At 45.2% G+C, this 21,206-nt stretch overlaps 9 protein-coding genes across 15 annotated transcripts; 6 read left to right on the top strand and 3 right to left on the bottom strand.

The window, feature by feature from the left end:
* Positions 1-18: 18 nt before the first annotated feature.
* On the top strand, positions 19-7,076 carry LOC136199404 (uncharacterized). Of its 5 annotated transcripts, XR_010673059.1 has the most exons (27): positions 19-156; positions 208-277; positions 340-455; positions 509-577; positions 625-680; positions 727-845; positions 898-998; positions 1,051-1,142; positions 1,193-1,266; positions 1,319-1,348; positions 1,402-1,538; positions 1,590-1,693; positions 1,746-1,878; positions 1,929-1,991; positions 2,041-2,135; positions 2,192-2,262; positions 2,315-2,410; positions 2,456-2,556; positions 2,609-2,698; positions 2,758-2,843; positions 2,896-3,013; positions 3,065-3,169; positions 3,219-3,422; positions 3,488-3,697; positions 3,752-3,821; positions 3,867-3,982; positions 4,035-4,061. XR_010673059.1 is itself a non-coding variant. In XM_065989581.1 (23 exons), the coding sequence occupies exons 1-23, from the start codon at positions 3,584-3,586 to the stop codon at positions 6,969-6,971; spliced, it is 2,232 nt and encodes a 743-aa protein (XP_065845653.1). In that variant the 5' UTR covers positions 3,425-3,583; the 3' UTR covers positions 6,972-7,076. The 5 variants fall into 5 exon arrangements, 2 of the variants coding, with proteins under 2 accessions (XP_065845651.1, XP_065845653.1); XR_010673060.1 differs by having other exon boundaries at positions 727-806; positions 3,219-3,697; XR_010673058.1 differs by having other exon boundaries at positions 3,219-3,697.
* LOC136199414 (COMM domain-containing protein 6-like) lies at positions 7,062-8,112 on the top strand. Its single transcript, XM_065989594.1, has 8 exons — positions 7,062-7,122; positions 7,180-7,238; positions 7,287-7,352; positions 7,403-7,479; positions 7,534-7,645; positions 7,698-7,751; positions 7,807-7,959; positions 8,011-8,112. Exons 1-8 carry the CDS (start codon positions 7,098-7,100, stop codon positions 8,059-8,061), a joined length of 597 nt encoding a protein of 198 aa, XP_065845666.1. The 5' UTR covers positions 7,062-7,097; the 3' UTR covers positions 8,062-8,112.
* Positions 8,065-9,288, bottom strand: LOC136199411 (small ribosomal subunit protein RACK1-like). Its single transcript, XM_065989589.1, has 3 exons — positions 8,787-9,288; positions 8,635-8,730; positions 8,065-8,579 (listed from the first exon to the last, which is right to left on the bottom strand). Exons 1-3 carry the CDS (start codon positions 9,213-9,215, stop codon positions 8,154-8,156), a joined length of 951 nt encoding a protein of 316 aa, XP_065845661.1. The 5' UTR covers positions 9,216-9,288; the 3' UTR covers positions 8,065-8,153.
* Positions 8,784-11,115, top strand: LOC136199410 (sodium/bile acid cotransporter 7-B-like). Its single transcript, XM_065989588.1, has 14 exons — positions 8,784-9,425; positions 9,475-9,557; positions 9,609-9,745; positions 9,801-9,876; positions 9,928-9,966; positions 10,019-10,054; positions 10,103-10,186; positions 10,236-10,300; positions 10,350-10,399; positions 10,450-10,500; positions 10,550-10,601; positions 10,654-10,727; positions 10,781-10,928; positions 10,977-11,115. Exons 1-14 carry the CDS (start codon positions 9,320-9,322, stop codon positions 11,008-11,010), a joined length of 1,035 nt encoding a protein of 344 aa, XP_065845660.1. The 5' UTR covers positions 8,784-9,319; the 3' UTR covers positions 11,011-11,115.
* Positions 11,116-11,150: 35 nt separating this feature from the next.
* LOC136199412 (cyclin-I-like) lies at positions 11,151-12,871 on the top strand. Of its 3 annotated transcripts, none has more exons than XM_065989590.1 (7): positions 11,151-11,284; positions 11,592-11,732; positions 11,785-11,859; positions 11,918-12,058; positions 12,117-12,242; positions 12,295-12,393; positions 12,441-12,871. In XM_065989590.1, exons 1-7 carry the CDS (start codon positions 11,204-11,206, stop codon positions 12,675-12,677), a joined length of 900 nt encoding a protein of 299 aa, XP_065845662.1. In that variant the 5' UTR covers positions 11,151-11,203; the 3' UTR covers positions 12,678-12,871. The 3 variants fall into 3 exon arrangements, with proteins under 3 accessions (XP_065845662.1, XP_065845663.1, XP_065845664.1); XM_065989591.1 differs by having other exon boundaries at positions 11,188-11,496; XM_065989592.1 differs by having other exon boundaries at positions 11,188-11,506.
* On the bottom strand, positions 12,823-14,062 carry LOC136199409 (G-protein coupled receptor 143-like). The gene has a single exon (XM_065989586.1). It carries the CDS (start codon positions 14,049-14,051, stop codon positions 12,882-12,884), a length of 1,170 nt encoding a protein of 389 aa, XP_065845658.1. The 5' UTR covers positions 14,052-14,062; the 3' UTR covers positions 12,823-12,881.
* A 111-nt stretch (positions 14,063-14,173) lies between these two features.
* On the bottom strand, positions 14,174-15,310 carry LOC136185590 (G-protein coupled receptor 143-like). The gene has a single exon (XM_065972763.1). The coding sequence runs from the start codon at positions 15,304-15,306 to the stop codon at positions 14,245-14,247; it is 1,062 nt and encodes a 353-aa protein (XP_065828835.1). The 5' UTR covers positions 15,307-15,310; the 3' UTR covers positions 14,174-14,244.
* A 101-nt stretch (positions 15,311-15,411) lies between these two features.
* Positions 15,412-18,851, top strand: LOC136196926 (uncharacterized). Its single transcript, XM_065986587.1, has 9 exons — positions 15,412-15,512; positions 15,571-16,350; positions 16,412-16,660; positions 16,722-16,904; positions 16,967-17,209; positions 17,258-17,851; positions 17,905-18,183; positions 18,521-18,633; positions 18,690-18,851. Exons 1-9 carry the CDS (start codon positions 15,440-15,442, stop codon positions 18,849-18,851), a joined length of 2,676 nt encoding a protein of 891 aa, XP_065842659.1. The 5' UTR covers positions 15,412-15,439.
* On the top strand, positions 18,237-21,194 carry LOC136199591 (receptor-type tyrosine-protein phosphatase alpha-like). Its single transcript, XM_065989818.1, has 17 exons — positions 18,237-18,332; positions 18,384-18,466; positions 18,521-18,633; positions 18,690-18,777; positions 18,833-18,909; positions 18,965-19,099; positions 19,175-19,297; positions 19,347-19,507; positions 19,559-19,694; positions 19,749-19,883; positions 19,933-20,020; positions 20,073-20,149; positions 20,208-20,342; positions 20,403-20,528; positions 20,578-20,732; positions 20,798-20,933; positions 20,988-21,194. Exons 5-17 carry the CDS (start codon positions 18,904-18,906, stop codon positions 21,057-21,059), a joined length of 1,485 nt encoding a protein of 494 aa, XP_065845890.1. The 5' UTR covers positions 18,237-18,332; positions 18,384-18,466; positions 18,521-18,633; positions 18,690-18,777; positions 18,833-18,903; the 3' UTR covers positions 21,060-21,194.
* The last annotated feature ends 12 nt before the right edge of the window (positions 21,195-21,206 follow it).

Raw genomic sequence — 21,206 nt, 5'->3', positions numbered from 1 at the left:
AAATTTAACTATAGTGCGCTATTCGCCGTGCAGTATTTTGGAATTTCGGCTGTTTCTATGCTTTCTGCACTCGCTATCGTTTTCCTTGTCGTTGTTTGCACGGCAGACGACTATCCTTTTCGCAACACGTCGCTCTCTTTCGAAGCTCGCGTTGCGGTAACCGTGGCAGGCTGAGCATCTCTCTCTAGAAGATCATTGCGCCTCCAGGACTTGGTCGGACGACTCAACATCTCCGAAATTGCAGGACAGATGTCCCACGGGGGCGCACGGAAGAATAGTAAGTCAGAAAGAGGAACCTGTACTCGTAGATGTTGTGGTGACGCCCACTTGTCATCACAGGTCCTACTCCAGCCATAGAAAGATTGGGAATCAAGCCGTATCAGTTTGGAACTGAGTGCTTGAGTGGAGACGTGGGAGCCGGTGCTGCAACGTCCTTTCCTCAGGCTCTTGGAATGGTATGAGATACATGTTTACGTAGTCTCTTTATACCGGTAACTGTATCATCAAGGCTGCAAGTTTTGACTACGATCTTGTCTATCGCGTTACTGAAGCTACGTCAAAAGAAGTCAGAGCAAAGGTAAGAATATCAGCATTATTCACATTAGATTATTCATTTTCTTATAGAACAATAATGCCACTGCACTTGGCGACTATTCCTTTCATACTGGCTTGAGTTGCTGGTACGTATACCCTCCTGGATAGAGTAGAGACTCATTTCTCTTTTAGGAGTCCTGTTGTAAACATTATGCGTGATCCACGCTGGGGTCGAAACCAGGAGACGTTTGGAGAGTGTCCCTATTTGTCCGGTCAAATGGCCGACGCTTTTGTCAGAGGACTGCAAGGAGGTGCGTGTTTTAGTACATAAGTCTTATGATGAGAAGCACGTGGTTGTTTTAGATGATCATCGTTATGTGCGTGCTAATGCTGGTTGCAAGCATTTTGACGTGCACGGGGGCCCGGAAGATGTGCCTGTGTCCAGGTTTAGCTTTGATTCAAAAGTGAGACGATTGAAGTCAGGGAATATCTTTTATAAAATTGTCTACTTGGCAGGTTTCTGATCGAGATTGGAGAATGACGTTTTTGCCCCAATTTGAGGCATGTGTTATGGCTGGAAGCTACAGTCTCATGTGTAGCTTTAACAGGTCAATTTTATTGATTTAACGTAGTATATTATTAATAGAAATTCTAATAGCATACAAGGGGTTCCGGCTTGTGCTAATTCAAAACTCCTCACCGAAATTCTTAGAAACGAATGGCATTTTGAGGGTAAATTTTCACATACTGATATACCCAATCAATTGGACGTATAGAATTTTAGGTTATGTTGTTAGTGATCAGGGTGCCTTGGGTGAGCTTGAAGCAGTTTGCACAGACTCCCCTTTCCACGCTCTTTCTCTCTAGAGAACATAATGACACAGCACAACTATACTCAAGACCCAGTTCACACAGCAGCGGCAGCTGTCAACGCGGGTACCTGTTTGGAGGACGGTAACGGCGGAGACACGACGTTTTCTCACCTGGAAGAAGCCTATAATCAGGTTATTTCCTATATGTATAAAAAGTATTTTATTGTAGTGGCTCTTGTGCAGAAATTGGTGAACGAGTCTACTCTGCGCGACTGTGCTAGTCGTCTGTTTATGACTCGAATGGTTCTGGGAGAGTTTGATCCACTGGAGATGAATCCGTATAGCAAGTAAGAGGTTATATATATAATACTTCTCTTTTCTAGTTATCTTTTTTATTAGGCTAGATGTGTCTATCATTCAAAGCAGAGAGCACCAAGATTTGGCTCGTTTTGCCGCTGGAAAGTCGTTCGTGTTGCTGAAAAATGAGAAAAATGTTCTGCCACTTCGAGAGCATTCTCTTGATCAGATGACGGTAAAAATAGATTAAGTGAACCGAAAAATGCGGGCACTCAATGTTTTTAGATTCTGGGTCCTTTTGCAAACGACTCGCGTCTTCTATTCGGAGACTATTCTCCAACAATAATGGCAAGTTGTTTCTACCGTTTTTGACGTCAAAAAATTTTTCTTCTACTAGGAGAATTTTGTTACTACTCCACTAGCGGGACTCACCTATTCAATGATTGCGCGAAGCGTTCTCTACGCATCAGGCTGCAACGACTCCGCATGCGAGTATATATACATGTATTTCCTTCTATATATGAACTAGCAGATAATTTATTTGGCAGCACCTACGATGCTGATTCAGTCAAGAAGGCAATAAACGGTTCTAACGTAATTGTTGTCTGCTTAGGAACAGGTGACAACGTTACTCAGTATTAGATAGCCCTTGTTTACGTGCTTCTGCTTAGGACGTGATTTGGAAAGAGAAGGTCACGATCGTTCTGACATCGAACTTCCTGGTCATCAGGCTCAGCTACTGATGGATGCTTATGAGACTGCAAAAGGCATCTAATCTGACGAATTTGTTTTAAAAATTAATTTTGTGTTAGGAAAGCCGGTTGTTTTGCTTCTGTTTAATGCAGGACCTCTCAACATCTCATGGGCAAAAGACAATGTGGATGTCATTATTGAGTGTTTCTTTCCGGCTCAAGTGAGATATCTGTTGCCATCCTATGTACGTGTCTAACTTTGCCAAACTTTAGGCAGCAGGAAGTGCGTTGTCTGACCTTTTCCTTGGATACGTCAATCCCGCAGGACGTCTTCCAGCCACTTGGCCAATGTCTTTGGATCAGGTACACTGAGCAAATGACCTCTCTGTCTGTATTCAGTGACTTGCAACGGAATTCACAAGGTTCCAGACATCGTTAATTACACAATGATTAATCGAACATATCGATACTTTGAAGGAGTTCCTTTGTATCCATTCGGATATGGACTGTAAATCAATACGATTTTATCAAACTTCATTCGCTCATTCTTTTTCACTCAGGTCATACACTCAATTTGCGTACTCTCAACTCATTGTAACTCCTTCCGAAGCAAAAATATGCAGCGATATTTCTGTTTCGGTGGTGGTTGAGAACGTCGGTGACAAAGAAGGAGATGAGGTGATTAGTATTGAATGAAAGTATTTAAAATAAAGTCGTATTGTATATAAGGTGGTTCAAGTCTACATTCACTGGGCAAATGAATCAATTCCAGCGCCTCGTATGCAACTTGTAGGCTTTGAAAGGGTATCTATTGGCTCAGAAGGGCGGAAGAAAGTAAAAAAAACACTTTACTAATAAATAGTATATCTATTTGAAATTGCAGGTCAACTTTACAGTGACTCCACGACAGATGGCAGTTTGGACAACGGAATGGACTGTCGAGCCAACAGTCATCAACATCTTTGTTGGTGGGCAGCAACCTCATCAAATGACCATGGCTCCATCGAACGTTCTTGAGGGCAACGTGACACTCACTGGAGAGCCAACACCTCTAAGTGATTGCCACGAAGAATTTCACTAATTTCAAGTATTGCATTGCTGTTTGTCAGTTTCTTTTTTTCTGCGTTTTTTACTACTTTTTTTATGGACTAGATGCAGCCACGCACGGATACTAGAAGTATCCGTGAGCCACGCGACGTATCTAGTACGGTATTTATTTATAGCTCTGGTACGGGAGCTCAGGTTTGAATGGGAACAATGGTGGTGGCTGCTTTCTTTGTTATTTACCTTGCGATTGTTGGCGTTTCCGAGGCTGACTATCCTTTTCGCGACCCTTCTCTGCCTTTCGAAGATCGCGTAGCGGTAGGAATCCAGCTTGAGCGTCTTGCAAGACAATCTAGGCCTAACTCTTTTCAGGACTTGGTAGGACGACTTAGCATTTCCGAAATCGTAGGACAAATGTCTCACGGAGGCGCATGGACAAACAGTACATTAGAACGAGACGTCGTTGCAAATAGTCACCCCTTTTCAGGTCCAACACCAGCCATAGAAAGACTGGGAATAAAACCGTATCAATTCGGGACTGAATGCTTGAGTGGGGACGTAAAAGCCGGTCGAGCAACGTCTTTTCCTCAAGCTCTTGGAATGGTCTGCTGCATTGCAATTGCAATTCTACTTATAATTTATTGCTGACGTCAAGGCTGCAACTTTTGATTATGATCTTGTGTATCAAGTCTCTAAAGTTACGTCTGAAGAAGTCAGAGCCAAAGTGAGAACTATTTGTCTGGTCAATAATTATAACCAATGTTCTCACGTGTCTAGAACAATAATGCCACAGCACTCGGAGACTATTCTTTTCATACTGGCTTGAGTTGCTGGTACCTACGAGGCATAGGCTAGATAAACGACTTATTTATTTATTTATTAGGAGTCCTGTTGTGAATATTATGCGCGATCCACGCTGGGGTCGAAATCAGGAGACGTTTGGAGAGTGTCCCTATTTGTCTGGTCAATTGGCCGACGCTTTCGTCCGGGGATTGCAAGGAGGTAAAACGGAAAAAACGTCATCAAGGCATTCTACGGTTTTTTTTAGATCATCCTCGTTATGTGCGTGCCAATGCTGGCTGCAAGCATTTTGACGTGCACGGGGGTCCGGAAAATATTCCCGTGTCGAGATTCAGCTTTGATTCAACTGCAAGTGGCTAGTTGATGAAATCAGAAAGGCGCCTTCTAAATAGCACTTACAGGTTTCTGATCGAGACTGGAGGATGACGTTTTTGCCTCAGTTTGAAGCATGTGTTGCTGCCGGCACCTACAGTCTCATGTGTAGCTACAACAGGTTAATTAATTAACTTACTAGTTTATGACGTACAATTTTATTTTATTATATATAGCATTCAAGGGACTCCAGCTTGTGCTAATTCAAAACTTCTTACAGACATTCTTCGAGAAGAATGGGGTTTCAAAGGTGACCAACTCTCACACTGGCACGTTTAGCGTCTGACTTCAATGTTTAGGTTATGTTGTGAGTGACGATGGCGCCTTGGGTAGGATTTAATAATTTTACAGTGTAATTTTACCAGCGTGTTTCTATCACTAGAGAACATAATGAAAAGGCACAACTATACTCACGATCCAGTTCACACGGCAGCAGTTGCTATCAATGCTGGTACCTGTTTGGAAGATGGTCCTCCCGGGCAAGACATCATTTTTTCTCACTTGGAGGACGCCTATAATCAGGTTTTCTACTGAACTGCTATACAGTTAAAATTCTTCATTAGTGACTATATGCAGAAATTGGTGAATGAGTCTACTCTGCGCGACTGTGCTAGTCGTCTTTTTATGACGCGTATGGTTTTGGGAGAATTTGATCCGCCTGAAATGAATCCGTATAGGAAGTAATAGTTTTATATAAATGTCTTTTTTTTCTTGGGTTACCGTTTTACACTAGGCTAGACGTATCTATTATTCAAAGCAGGGAGCACCGAGATGTGGCTCGTGTCGCTGCTGGGAAGTCGTTTGTGTTACTGAAAAATGACAAAAACGTCTTGCCGTTTGGAGAACATTCACTTTATCAGATGGCGGTGAGATTTGGAACATTGAGACTTTGTACAAAATACATGTATACTACAATTAGGTTATTGGTCCTTTTGCGAACAGCACGTCTTTGCTATTTGGAGACTATTCTCCAACGATGATGGCAAGTCTAATGATCTTCTGCTTGCTTCTAATATTTTACATTCGCTAGGAGGACTACATTACTACTCCCCTAATGGGACTCAGTCAGTCTTCAATAGCACAGCACGTTCTCTATGCACCAGGCTGCAACGATTCATCAGCATGCACGTATATGTTTTGTCTATGTCTTAACTTCCTCTACATACGTAGTTAAAATTTAGTGCCTATGATGCTAAATCTGTTATGGATACAGTCAACGGTTCTGATGTGGTAGTTGTCTGCTTGGGAACAGGTAAAGCTGTGTGTTGCATTTTATTTATAACCTTTCGTTATCTCCTTCCATTTAGGCAGTGTTCTAGAGAAAGAAGGTCATGATCGCTCAGATATTGAACTCCCTGGTCATCAGGCTCAATTACTGATGGATGCTCATGCAGCCGCCAAAGGCATCTATTGAATGATAGAATTAGTTGTTGAGCTCTGACATTTTTGGGATTCAGGAAAACCGGTTGTGTTGCTTCTATTCAACGCAGGTCCTCTCAACATTTCGTGGGCAAAAGATAACGTAGATGCCATTATTGAGTGTTTCCTTCCAGCGCAGGTGACGGCAATTTGTAGCATTTACCTAGTGCACGTGTGGTCTAGATTCATAAAGTTTAGGAAGCCGGTACAGCTTTGTCTGACGTTTTTCTTGGATACGTCAATCCTGCAGGACGTCTTCCGGCCACGTGGCCAATGTCTTTGAATCAGGTACGATATTACATGACACTTCTGTATTTATTCGGCACTATTTGTAATATTCAAGGTTCCAGACATCGTTAATTACACAATGATTAATCGAACATATCGATACTTTGAAGGAGTACCTTTGTACCCATTTGGATATGGATTGTAAGTCAATACAATTTTATCAAAAACGTCATTGGCTCATTCTTTTTCACTCAGGTCATACACTCAGTTTGCCTATTCTCAACTCATTGTGACTCCTGCCGAGGCAAAGATATGCAGCAATATTTCCGTTTCGGTGGTGGTTGAGAACGTTGGTGACAAAGAAGGAGATGAGGTGATTAGTATTGAATGAAAGTATTTAATTAATTAGAATTGTTTTATATACAAGGTGGTTCAAGTCTACATTCACTGGGCAAATGAATCAATTCCAGCGCCTCGTATGCAGCTTGTAGGCTTTGAAAGGGTATCTATTGGTTCAGAGGGGAGAAAGGAGGTAAAAAATTTATTTAATTTATAGTGTATCTATTTCGAACGTTACGTTTTTCAGGTCAACTTCACAGTGACTCCACAACAGATGGCAGTTTGGACAACAGAATGGACAATTGAACCAACAGTGATAGACATCTTTGTTGGAGGACAGCAACCTTATCAAAAGACGTCAGCCCCATCAAACGTTCTCGAGGGCAACGTGACACTTACAGGGATGCCCACTCCTCTCAAAAATTGCTCGTAAGACATTTGCAAGCAAGCTTGCAATTTGCTGCTTTCTTCGCTGGTTTTTTTTCTGTGGTGTAATTTGTATTTGTTCTAATGAATGTAGGCGGGGCTATTGAGCCAGTGAGCGTGCCCAGAAGGAAAAATGGCGTTAGGGAGCCTTCCTCGAGGTAAAAACGGCGTCGGAAGGCTTGATGCATTATGCGACAAGCGAGAGAGTTGTTTAGGATTTGATGTAGCTGCTTTGGTGCTCAATTCGCTGCCGCAAGACTTTCTCGCCGAAATGGTGAGGCGTTTTCTCGCTTTGCGATCGTTTTCTAATCCAATTCTGCAGTGCCAGGACGTATTGGCCTTTCTGCAATGCAAAATCGGAGCCGTGGACATCACTAGACTGAGAAAAGTGAGCGAAATTCGTCAGCACGTGCCATCGCTTCATTTTGAGATACCTAGAGACTCGAAGGGAATGGTATCGAGGAGACGAGGGAAAGCATTCAAAACGCAGTCAACGCCCTAACGTTTGTTTACCGGTAGAAAAGACAAGTGGCTTGAGAGACGATTTTCGAGTAGAATTGATCATCTAGATTGGCTGCCGAAAAAGAGGTCAATCCAGACGCACTGGCCACGTATCTGGCGAAGAATAGCTCTTGTTCGGAAACAACTCGAACAGTTATTAAGCATTTGTGGGCAGAAGAGGTGAGTTGATGCTACAAGAGTATAAATATTGATAATTCTAATTTCATTTCAGGGCAAGAAAGTTTCCTCTTCAGATGCAATCAAACAACTTCTAAATGTAGGAGAGGTAAGAAGTCAATGTTTTGGGTACACTGAACTGATTGATGTCTTTCTGGTGGCAGTTGATCGACATGAAATGGAAGCTAGGCGTTGCAATGAGCTCAAGCAATTGCAAGAGCCTCAACTCACCCTACGTATCCATGATTCTGACTATAGCAGACGCGTCAGGAAAAATCAAAAATCACTCATTCGAACTGACAGTACCGGAATTTCAGGTAAAGGAAATCACCATCACAACGTACTAATGATTACACGTCGTCATCTAGAATTTTTCAAGACAGATGAAGGAAATGTCGGCTATCATGGAAACGGTGTAAATTTTTTTTGAAAAAAATGTATTTCCCACCCACTGAGAGACAGAATCAGGACTCCGCTCCCCATACACTCACAAAACACGCAACCCCTCTACTCATACCGCCCTAACGACTTGCCACACACGTATCACATTATCAGAATAGCCAGCAAAAAGAGTCTGCCCGTTCGCCGACCACGCCAAACTTAGACAATTCACCTGGACCTTTCCCGACGGCCCAATGACGTCAGGACGGCACTCGTCGACGATGACCTTTCCTTCGAGATCCCAGATCTTGATCGCGGGGCCGCTCGCCGCGCATAGCCAATAGCGATTGGGACTGAAGGTGAGCGCGTGCATTTCGCTGCCGCCCCCGTCGAGCGTGTACAGGTGTTTGCCTTCGTTGAGATCCCACAGCATCGCGTTGCCGTCTTTTCCGCCGGACGCGCAAAGGGAACCGTCCGGAGAAACGGCGACGGCGTTGAGGTAACCGCGATGGCCGTGGTGATTCGTCTTGAGTTTGCAATTGGTCAAATTCCAAACCTGGGTGAGTAAGTTGGATGAGATATTTAAATTATTTTATTATTTATTTTTTTACTTTGACGACTTTGTCCCAGCCGCTCGATACGATGATCGGATTCGACTGATTCGGCGAGAATCTCACGCAGGAGACCCACTCGCTGTGGCCGTCTTCCTATAAGAAAGAACGAGACTATATACGGGGAACCCCAAAATTTTCTCTTCCCTTACCGTAATCGTATATTTGTTTTGACCGAGCGTATTCCAGAGTTTGATCGTTCGATCGCGCGATCCCGAGACGATTTGGCGATTGTCGGCCGAGAAGGCGACGCTGAGGACGTCTTTCGTGTGTCCGACGAAGCGTCGCGTTGTGTGGCCCGCGTGGAGGTCCCAAAGGCGAAGCGTCGAGTCCCACGAACTCGAGAGAGCGAATTGGCCGTCCGACGAGATGACGAGGTCGGAGACGAAGTGATTGTGGCCGCGTAGCGCCTTTTTCGGGACGCCGTAGCTCGTGTCGTCCTGTTGGAGCTTCCACATGATGATTGACTTGTCGCGTGACGCCGAGAGAATCATGTCTGGGACTTGGGGAGTCGTCGCTATTTGCGTCACCCAGTCGCTGTGGCCTTTTAGGGAGCCGACGAGCCTGAGTTGATCGTCCATTTCGCGTCGGATTGCGTCGATTCGACGGGATGCAAGCGGCTCGTTGAAAGGGGCGAGCGATTCGGAAGCGTGCGCTAACGACGGGCGTTGTCCCCGGATCAGCGATGCTACCTGCGATTCTGCAGAAAGCAAGGAAGGAATGGTTTTTGATCGGTCTTATTTGCGCCATATACGTGGCAAAACTCTATCCGTACATAGGAAGAAAAGGAGGCAAGGCAAAACGGCTAGAAACAACGTTTCAGAACTAGTTGTGTCTTAGGTCCGCTGATGCCGGAAGTCACAGTAAAATATATTGGAGTGTCCGTCATATTTTTCAATAGCGGTTTATCTCTCAAAACGGAGGTACAAATAAGTCATTCCTTTACGCCATTGTAAAATCAATAATTTTCTTAGGATCTGAAAGAGGCGCTTTTTAGTTACAAAATTCATGCATTCATTCAACTATTTACTCTCGTACTCATTCCCTGTACGCTAACAACACTCGTTCACGTTCTAAGATATACGGATATCAACAGATGGTTACTGGATGGGTCAGTCTTATAAAGTATTTTAATTAAATAATTCAATATTATTATCTATATTTAGCTTGTTGATTGTCAGCTGCATGCCTCCTCCAGTTTCTTCAGCTGTTATTCTCACAAAGGCAGTAGGAGGAAATGAGGTCTGCTAAACATTGTAGTCGATTATTTCTATGAGGAACAGGTCTTCTTAGGCAGCTGCCTTATTTAATTCGGCTTTTGGAAGTATTCTAGTATGTCCTAATAGCAATGTAAAACTTATAAAAGTGTATTTGTTCTTTTTAGGGCATCTTTGTTACTCCTGGTCTTCTTCTTCTCTTAGTATGGTGCATGTATGAGGTGGTGTGTTTGACTGTTTCTCAATTCTAGGTTGGAACATCGGCCAATGTGCCCTTTCAGTCCGTATTGGGCACCTTGGGCTCTACGGTGATGGCTCCTGTTGTTGTTGGCCAGGTAAGAGCAACTGCTAAAAATTTATTCTTGTAAACTGGCGTCGTTTTAGATCCTTAGAATGTACATAAAAGAATTTCTGGATAAAGTAAATATACCTTTTGGAGCAATTGGACGGTAATTAGAACGAAGCTACTGTATGGTATGTAGCATTTGATTTTTTTAGAATGATACTTCTTTTGATTATATTCACAACCTTTTGCGATACGTTTTCAAGTATGGCTTATACACTTCGGGCTTTGAATACTCAACTAGCATGTCTCTAGGCGACTCTGGTTCTGTCGAAGCTAGAGACTTTGCAGCCATTATAATAATTGGCAAGTTACTAAATATAGATGATGACTGTGTATAATCATCTTTGTTTAGTGGTCTGCTCACAGCTGGTGTTTCTGTGTTTAGCGTTTCTATTTTCTACTAGGTGCCGTCTCTCTTTCACAATCCTTCACTAGAAGGAATTTTTATTTTTTTAGAGCGTTACCTTGGTATACTCGTTCTGACGTCGTGGCCATAATTTTCTGTTCAACGCACAAGTCGCTCACACTAGGTTTGATTCTTAGGTTATCTATATTAGCATATGACATTTCTGTACACATACAGGAATTCCCATGCTGAAGATTATCTACAGTGGCTACGAACATCTTTCTCTTATATCTATTCCACTACTCGTCTATCATCCCGTGCAAATCCTACTAGGGAGTCTTCTAGTGCCAGTTGTTCAATCATGGATGCGTCAGGGCAGAGCAATGTACGCTCGATATTAATTCTAATTTATTTAATTATTGACGTGCCGCAGGACGCCAGCCAAGCAAGATATGACAGCAGCTTAATTAATAGATTCGTTAATTATTTAAATCTACGCCCACGCTCTCGCGCGCGCGTCTGCATTTTGTCAGCCTAATCGAATTATCTGCAACTGTAACTCGGCGCCAAACTTGACGGTAACCTGCATAGACTTGTTCGCCTAGGAGACAAACGAGCGCCTTCGATTGCAGACGCTACAACGGGAGGAACCGCAAGGCGATGTTCGTACAGATTCGAAATATCTTGGGCTCTCTGTGCGACAAAGTAGAATTATCGCGCGATCGCGATCTCAAAGCGACGGTGAGAAGCGTTGTACGTAATCGGCGCCGCGCCGCGCGCTCTCGCGAGTCAATAGAAACGAGGGGAGACGGGGGAGGACAAATCGTCGTCGTCGTCGTCGCAATTTCGTCGACAAGTCCTCGTCGTAATTTCGTCTCCCTTTGTTGCTCATATCGACGTGACGTCGCAGCCTAGGCTCCTCGCTTCGCGTCGGCCAATAGAAATCGCGCCCGGTTCGATCGCGTACGCTCATTCGTCGACGCGAACGCAGTCATATTGCCGGGCCGCGCGTCGAGTCTCTCATACTTCGCGCTCTCTCTCTCCCCAGATGTCGGCCTACGATCGCACCAAAAACCTCGGCTTTTTTCGCGACGCGACCGTCACATGGCTCTCCGGCCGATTTGACAGCACACCCCAATCGCTCATGCTCGCCATCTCTCTCTTAGATCGCTTCTTGGGCATCGTCAGCGTAAGAATCGCTCGTTCACGCGCCTTTTCGCAACGATTCCTCTTTCTCTCAGGTCAAAGCGAAATACCTCAAGTGTCTCGCTGCCACGTGCTACTACATCGCGGCGAAAACGACGCAAGAAAGCAAGGTAGACGCGTTTTTTTCGTCGAGTCGCGGGGGCGTAGTCGATTTTCCCACGCGCGTAGGAAGCGCTATCGTCGAAAAAAATCGCGCGCCTATGCGACTACCAGTTCTCGGCGCCCGATATCGTCCGAATGGAGCGCATCGTGCTGAACAAACTCAATTTCGACGTGAACGCGATCACTCCGCTTCACTTCATTCAAGTCGTATGTTGAGAAAAACGGGGGCGTGGCCTTTGTGTGAGAACTCCTTGTTGTCTAATAGTTTCACATGGCGTGCTTGAAGGCGGACTTTCTGAAGGGAACGGGTCGAACGCATGAGGAGCATCTTCGCGCCGTTGTTCGACGACTTCAATTCTGCGCTCAAGATTATCGATTTTTGACGTATAGGGTAATAAAGAAAAACTATTTAATTAATTTTTATGAACACGTGTCGCTTTTAGGCTTCTACTTTGGCTCTTGCTCTGTTTATGACTGAGTGCAAGCAACTACCGGAATTTGATTGGCTGACAGTCAGTTTGAATCTTCAGACGGCTTCTCAGGTTAGACATCAAATAAATAAATAAATAAATTATATTTAATTAATTAGATTCCTGGACGGGAATTGTCCATATGTTTCGAAGAAGTCCAAGAGTTTTTTCTCAAGCGAGACATGGAGCGACTGGCTCGACACAAAGCCGCTCATCTCCGACTGGGCAGTTCCGGCGAAGAGGATCGCGACTCCAAGGAGAAACCCCGGATTTGTCATCGACGTCAAATGAGTAAGTCGTGTCGAGGCGAGGCGGAACTTCTCATCGAGTCAGACACGGAAGTGTTTGTCGTATGAGAAGAAACGCCCCTATTAGTAACGTCTAAAAAAGGACCTTATGTCTCTGTTTTGTTGTTGGGGAGGGGGCACCCTCCCCCTCCCCCCCGAAACTATTTTCTTTCTGTTCGATTATTTTTGGCTTGTTTTCGAAGCGTGCGAACGATTGGTAATTCTAAATTAAATTGTTCAAATCCCGGAAAAAAAAGAAAATAGTTTAGACATCTAAAACGCGGTAGAAGTTATGAGAGGATCCTCCTCCGTAGCCGGTCGACAATTTTCGCCGGCCGGCGACGTTTCTCGCTGTACGGTTTGCGCGACGGCGATATCGTCATCCGGTTGATCACTAAGGTCCGTCGTCACGCGCTCCGTCTCGTAGTACTCCGAATCGACGAAATTCTTTTTTCGTGCCGTTGCCGTAGTCGACGACGTCGTTGTCGTCGTTGTCGTTGTTCCCCCCGACGTTGTGCTAACGACGGTGCGACTGTAGGCGAAACTATTTAGGAATCCCTGCGACGGGTTGCATAGTGCGTTGAGTATGTAGACTTCGATTGGTACGTGCCACTTTGTGACGGTGTAGAAACCGCTTACGATGCTCGGCAGCCAGCATATGTAGAAGATCGTTAGCATGAGAAGGAATTTGATTTTTTGCTCGCGTATCGCCTGTCGCTCGGTGTTCGTAAACGTGCCGCGTGCCTTGACGTTTCGCGTGAAATTGCGAGAGGATAGTACGTAGAGAATAGGATTTGCGACGATGACGATTATCATAGGGATATACATGCACAAATAGGAGCCAATCAACTGCGGTCGTCCGGCACACGGTACGCCGACATCAACGAATAAGACCGTCTCATTAATCGCCGTAAATACGGCGGCGGCCGTCCACGATATAGCGTGATATCGACTCGGTTTGAGGCCCATCTGTTTCGACTTCAAATAGACGTCAATTGCGTAGAAAAGAGTCCACGCGTACGTGGCGACGAAGCCGAAGCGCAGAGCGATTTCGAGCGGCACGCCGAAATAGAGATAGTAGGTCTCGTACGGTCGGCAGTTGTGCGGCGAACCGAGACTGCAGTTGGCAGCTGATAGGTTAGAATTCGTGAGCTTGGGCGGTTCGATGCTAATGAGCGCCGTGCCGCGACCGATGACGGCGCAGCTTGCAATGAGGTCGGCGATCGCGAGAAAGAAAACGATGTGCGGATTGGCGACGAGTTGGTTTCTCACTTTCATCTTAGTGCGTTTGAGTTGACGTCCCCACGTATGGGCCGTGTACGAGGATCCGATGAAGCTGAGCGCGGCGACGCCGATGCTGAGTCCGCCGTACCAATTGCGCTCGGCGCTTGAAAGGCTCGTTTTTGGAATGCAGTAGAAAGACTCCGAGTGTGGAGATGCCATCGGTTCTCACAAAGGTGAAGATTGAGATGAAGGGACTCGTGACAATGAACGCACGTGAGGAATAAACAGGAAGCGGTTGTCATGGCACAGACGCAACAAGGAAAAGGTATAAATATATTTAATTAATACAAGAAAAGGTACATCGAGACCATATATTTACATATGAACTAATTCATAAACGAAGTATTCGTATTTAGCTCGTCCAAGAATCGCTTTTTGTGAAATCTTCATCGTCATCGTCATCGACGTCCGTAATCATTGGTTGCGATACCATGGGCTTGCTTGTTCTATCCTCGCGCGTCCGAAACAGATTCATCTGACCCGGCGTTCCGTACACGATGCTATTCAGTAGACCCTGTAAGGGATTCGCTGCCGCGTTTACCAGCCACACAGGTAAAGGAACGTGATCTAGCTTTCCTGTATTGAATAGCACGGCAATTTCGTAGCCACCACTTATTAGACTGGGCAGCCAACATATGTAGAATATGCTGACGAGAAAGAGAAACTTTCGCTGCTGTTCTTCAACCGCTTCACGCTCGCAACGCGTAAAGTGACCGCTCCCCCGCAAAAGCCTCACATATCGTCGATTCGTTTTGACGTATAATAGGGGATTGACTACAATGACGATCAGCATTGGAGCGTAAATGAGAAAATAGGACCACGGAAGACGATCGCGTCCCGAACAGTGACCCAAGTTGCCGGCAAAGAGAACGATTTCATTGGCGCCGGCAAGCGCAAGCGCGAGCGGCCACGTGAACAGATGACAGAATCGATTGGAAATAGCGCGCTGGCGCGCCTTCGCGCACGCGTCGCACGCGTAGAGAAGCGTCCATAGGAACGTCGCCGTGTAGCCGAAACGGAGCGTCAGCTCCACGGCAATGCCAAAGCTCCAGTAGTAGTGATACCTAGTGTTGCAGTATTCCGGATGACGTTCTGTGCAAGGGGGTCCGCTCGCATTAACAGGAACAGCCGGCTCGATGAAGAGAAGCGTTATCGAGCGACTGATTACGGCGAGACAGGCGACGACGTCCGATAGAGCAAGAAAGAAGACGACATGACGGTTGGGATGAAGAAGGGGCCGACGAAATTTCAGTTTCACCTTCAGGTATGGGCCCCAAGCGGCGAGCATGTAAAGAGAGCCGACAACGCTGATCGTCGCGCTTGCTATGCTCAAGCCAGCATAGGGATGCCGATACGTCCAGCCTTTGCTTGTATTCGATAAACAGTAGACAGCTTCGGAGTGAGGGGACGCCATCAGCGGAGTCCGGGGAAAGAATGATGATTTTTTCTGCCCAATCACTGCTTTTGCACGTGATGGGCGGGGCGGGGCTCCGTTTGATTAGTTTGGCGACGCCGTTGATATTTACGGGTACGGAAGCGTTTCAAGAATGCCTGCGTTGCTTCGCTGGTTCCTCGTCCTTCTCGCGTGTCTTTTCTCGTGGAAGGGATCCTGCAATGAAAGTAAGTCACAGTAGACAGCTTCAGCATGTCGACTTACCCCGCCCTTGCGCCAAATCAGATCAGATTCAGTTTCATTTGGGTAATAAGACTTGGACCTACGGATGCGAAATGGAAACAAATTCTAGAGACAACAACGACAACGGCAAGAGCTCGGGCGACTTCGGTGTCGCCATGGAGAATATGAGTTCCTGCGATCCTTTCTTCACACGCGGATGTACACCTTTCTCACGGTTGAACGAAGATAAGAGTCCCCTATATCGCATCTCAAGTGCTCGCGTGCACTTGGAGGGCGGAAGTGGGTTGAGAACTAATTCAACGGAAGTCCTCTTTTCAATGGATGATGATGATGGTGATCATCTGTGTAATTTTACCATCAAGGATGAAGGAAAACGATTAGATATTCAGTGTGATCCTTTCGTTGCCGGTCGATATCTGATTGTTCGTTTCAAGGAGGCGTTTGACATGATGGTGTGTCCCGTGGAGGAGAACGTTTCGATTTCCGTGCAGACGGAAAGTCTGTTTCTTCCTATCCCAATCAAATCGTGCGTTTTTCAATCCAACGGCACTGTTAGTTGTCCTATTAGGGGTCTTAGCTCATTTAACGTGACAGACATCATCGTGGATATCCAATACGACAATAGATCTAGGGGGCAACTTCTTGCCTATGCATCGTCTCAGAACGTTACAAGGGAGGATGAAAATTGTACTGTTAGACGTCAAAGAAACGGCCAGGTTCATCTGTCGTGTAATTCACCTAGAAGGTCAGAGTATGTGCTGCTTGAGCTACCACAGGGTGCGAGTCTAGCTGCAATTCAAGTCTATTACATAGATGATCTAGGTGCGTTTATTTATTTATTTATTTATTTATTTTATGAACTCCTTAAATTTGCATCTTCTAGGTTCTCCTGTTGTTAACATGTCTGTCCAGTGGTCTGGTAGTGTTTTTGAAGTCAATTGTACTGCTGCTCCTCCTGCCAACTCCTTCTGGAAGTCAAACGTGAAGTTGACTGCATTTTGGAACGGAAATTTCTCAAAGGCAACGTTGCAAGGCAGTGTTGATTTTATAGTAGATCTAAATGACAACATTTCCTCGTACGCATGCGAAGCTTCTTTCCTTGGAGGCACAACAGTTGTGGAACTCGACCTAGGTAGTACAAGCAGATTATAAGATTGTACTTATTTGGGACACTGTTTTTCGTTTTTACGCAGAATGCCAATGGACGTCTTTTCAAGATTCTCCTCAATGCAAAGGTCTGGAGGAAGTTCACGGTCAGCAACGCAAACGAAACTGTACCGTCACTTACGGCAACAACGAAACAGAAACAGGACAAACAAGGCCAGAACGGTTTTGCACAATAGAAAAAGGAAACTCAGGCTGCAACTCAGTATCAGGTTAGTCAGAAAACATTAGTCTTGGCAGCCAATTCTCACGTGCTTTTGCTTACGCGTTTCAGAGGCCGACACAGTAATATTATGCAGTAATTCCACCGAGACTTCCATTACCATATTGTTGGGAACAAGGATCCCCTTTCTGAGAGTGGCTTTGGTGGACTCCAATGAGAAAAAGCCTGTTTCCGTAGATCGAATAGACACGAATGTGTATCGGGCCAACAGTTTAGCTCCGTTTACGTCGTATAGTGTCACTGTCAACTCATCTCTTCTTCCGCCGGTCATTGTTACGAAAAAAGTCTCGAATCGTAAGAAATTCGTTAAATTGAATTATCTTTGTGACGCTGTTTGCGTAGTGATGGTCTCTCACGTCGAGGGAAAAGATTTCGTTATGATTAAATGGAATGTGCCAACTCTGCTGAAAGCCAGACCTCTTCAATTGTCCATCTATGGATTGACTTTTAAAGCTTGTACAGCGTTTCATTCGTGCTCTCCTCAACCGACCCAATTACTTATTTCTTCTTCTCCGCAAGTAGGAACTTTCGAATTCAATTCAGGAAACGAGGATTACTCGCCGTTTCGAAATTACGCTGTTGTGCTGTCGGCCGACTACTTGAGTACGAAAGATCTCTCCTGCTTTGAAACACATTCATCAGTTCCAACAGAACCGCCGCAAAATATCAACGCTTCAAGTGGAAACCCAACTCAAATTACCGTTGTCTGGGATCCGCCACCGTGCCGGCAACAGAACGGAGTTATACTGCGCTATCGCGTCAGAGTAGTGCGCGATGACTCAAACGTCGTTGTGTACGATAACTCTACTGGCGGCCAACAACAAGTTATCCGAGATTTGTCACCGTTCACTTCTTATTTTGTGGAAGTGGCTGCTGCAACGGTTAATGGGACTGGATCTTTTAGCTTGAAAGAGGGCGTGAAAACGGATGAAGATAGTGAGACTTTCACCTCTAGAATTATTACGGTTTTTTATCATTTGTTTTCGCAGAACCGAGTGGTGCTCCACTGAATGTTAGCGCTTCATCAATTACATCTACAACGTTTAGCGTCACTTGGTCACCACCAGCTGAAGATAAAAGGAATGGCATTCTGACAGGATATAGAATCAATATCAACAGCAACAAGACAACTGTTAACACTGACCCAACCTTCTGGACCGCTGAAAATTTGAATCCAGCCAGTCACTACGTTGTGTCTGTCGAAGCAGGAACGAGCAAAGGGTTTGGGCCGTCTAGCGCGGAAATTACCGTTACAACGAAAGGAAAAGGTAGCTCTACTAAACGGTCTTTATTCGATAATTTAAAGAGACAAATTAGGACTTTCCGGTCCAGTCACGGCTGCTATTATCGTTGCGGCTGTCTTCTCGTTTGTCATCATCATTATCATCGTTCTCCTGGTGCTGCGCACACGGAAAAAGTAGGCTCTCCCACCGGGGAACCCCACACGCGTGTATCATCTTAATTCAAGGTCCAAACGCTACAATGTAAGTGGCGGTGAAGTTTCACTGCGTTTGAAGAATTTGGGAAGAAACGACTCAAATGGTCGACGATGTGAGAATGCGTACACGGGAAGGATCTTTTCTGCATTGTTTTTGTCTTTTGCAGCTGCACTCGTCATTGCCAGACATCATTCGTTCACGAAAGTTCCCATTGCGAAAGAGGACTTTGAGTCGTACTTAGAGGAATTGGGCGATCTTGCTTTGCGAGAAGAATTTGAGGTGGAAATATTTAGAATATAACTTATGAATTGAGTCTAAAATTGTGCATTTTGCAGTGGCTTCCGGTTGAGCAAGAATATCCGTGGGAATCGGCCACGGAAGAATGCAACGTGGAGAAGAATCGCTACATCGACATTCTTCCCTGTATGTGTAGCATAGAACGTATCGCGTTTGATGATGTCATCATTTCGCTTTCTAGACGACTACACCAGAGTTAAACTCAGTCCCATTCCAGACGAAAAAGGCTCCGACTACATAAACGCGACGTTGATGAATGTAAGATAATAATATAACTCCTATTCTTTCTTTGACTGTCATCTGCATATGACAGGGCTTTGAGGACTTTGGGGCGTACATAGTATCGCAGGGTCCGCTCGAGAATACGACCACCGATTTCTGGAGAATGGTATGGCAGCAGAAAGCGCAGGCAATTGTGATGCTAACGAATCTGGAAGAAAAAGGCCGGGTTAATATTTTTTATGCTTGACGCTATTTAATAATTAATTAATTAAACACGTGCTCTGTTTTTTTATTTTATCAGCTAAAGTGTCATTGCTATTGGCCGCAGGACGGCAGCCTATCAAAACACGGGTCGCTTTGTGTGGCACATCAGTCTACCACCGTCTACGCTGACTACGTCTTACGACGCTTTGTCGTTTCCATGGTATGTCCAATATAATCGAAGGAGATTATTAATAAGTCGATCTCTACAGGATGACGATGTTGATAACAAGAGTTTAGACGTTGTCCAGTACCACTACATCAGTTGGCCAGATCACGGAGTTCCCACCGACACCGGATCAGTGCTCAATTTTCTGACGCGCATTCGACGCAATAAGAATTCGAACTCCGGGCCAATGATTGTCCACTGCAGGTACCAACGAAATGAAGAAGCTAGGCAATTTGATATGCGTGTTTTCCGCAGTGCTGGTGTTGGACGTACAGGGGCTTTTATCACCATTGACACTATGCTGCAGAGACTCGCTATTCAGGGTGACGTCGACGTGTATAATTACGTCTTGAAGTTGCGGGAAAGGAGAGTGTTTATGGTGCAAACGGCGGTAAGAGAACCGCGATCATGCAGGGCGCGTTGGACGATACCTTTGCCTTCGCAGGAGCAATACATATTTATACATCAGACCATTCGAGACGCCATACAGTGGGGAGACACGTCGATACCAGTTTCTGCACTCAAGGACTACGTGACGTATAAAATGGAGTACGTGAACGGTTTCAAAGGGCAATTCGACGTAGATTGACATTACAGTATCAACGGATGATGTTTTACACGTTTTTTAGATGCTAGGCAAGTGCCCTGTCTTGGACGAGTCGGCCGCCCAAAAGCCGACAAACATGACTAAAAATCGCTACAGAAATTACATACCAAGTGATGATGATTTTATCTTTAGTTTACACGAATATTGACGTTTTGTTTGTAGACAACAGTTTTCGCGTTACGTTGTCTCTTCCGGCGTTTGGGCGAAGTTCGGACTACATTAACGCTTCTCACGTTTCAGTACGGAAGAAATGATTTGCGTCTGCCTTTCTAGGCTTTTGTTGTTTTTTTTGCACAGAGCCTCTTGCACAAAGACTTCTTCAAGATCGCGCAGACACCCGTCGAAGAATCCGTCGAAGACTTCTGGCGAATGATGTGGGATCAACGGTGCTCAATAGTTGTCTTGATGTGCCACTTGCGTCAAGGAGACGAGGCAAGCGAAGACACGACTATGACGTCTGTGTACGTGATTTTTCTCTCTCTCTCGTTTTAGGAGCACTGCTTTCAGTTCTGGCCAGACAGTGACGTTCTGAAGTTCAAGACTTTTCACGTGGAACTTGAGAAAGAGACGAAGGGAGAGCACGTCACTGTACGCGAAATGAAACTGGTTCATTCGAAGGTATCAATCCAATTGAGTCGTTTTTGACGTCAGTGCCCTATGCATCTAGACTTCCACTTCGAATCCTATTACCTGCTTTCATTTCTTGGATTGGCCTTGTGAGGACAAGCCCCCAGAATCCGCCGAGTCGCTGGTATCGCTGATTGTGGACGTGCAAAAACAACAGGTCCAATCTGGCAATCGTCCTATGGCCGTCATATGCAAGTGAGTAGTTTTTTCAGTTATTTGCTTTTACAGTACTGATTCTGTCCACTCCGCCACGCGTGCAGCAATGGTGTCGGTCGCAGCGGGGTCTTTGCCTGTTTGTATTCAACTATCGAACGAATGAGATGTGATCGTATGGTCGATATTTTTCAAACTGTACGAGCCATGCGTTTGCAAAGATCCAGGCTCATTTCGAACTTGGTGAGACATTCGTAGTGCCCCGTCTAGTCTATTATTGTTTTGTGTGCGCCGCAGGAACTTTACAAGTTTTGCTACAAAGGAGCTCTCGAGTATGTGAGCCTCTTCAAAGACAATGATGACGATTGAACGGATCATCCTTTTCGACGTCGGTTGAGTCAACCCTGTAGTTATTGTTTCTTTTCTTTTTCCTACTTCATAGCAAATAGTATAGAATTAATGATTTTGTATACTGTTCTTCCAATAGATCAATAGATGAGCTCAGGTTGATATCCG

This window comes from Oscarella lobularis, chromosome 1 (genome assembly GCF_947507565.1).
Source record: "Oscarella lobularis chromosome 1, ooOscLobu1.1, whole genome shotgun sequence".
Taxonomy (NCBI): domain Eukaryota; kingdom Metazoa; phylum Porifera; class Homoscleromorpha; order Homosclerophorida; family Oscarellidae; genus Oscarella; species Oscarella lobularis.
The sequence above is the reverse complement of the archived record's forward strand: the minus strand, read 5'-3'. Positions and strand labels throughout refer to the sequence as shown.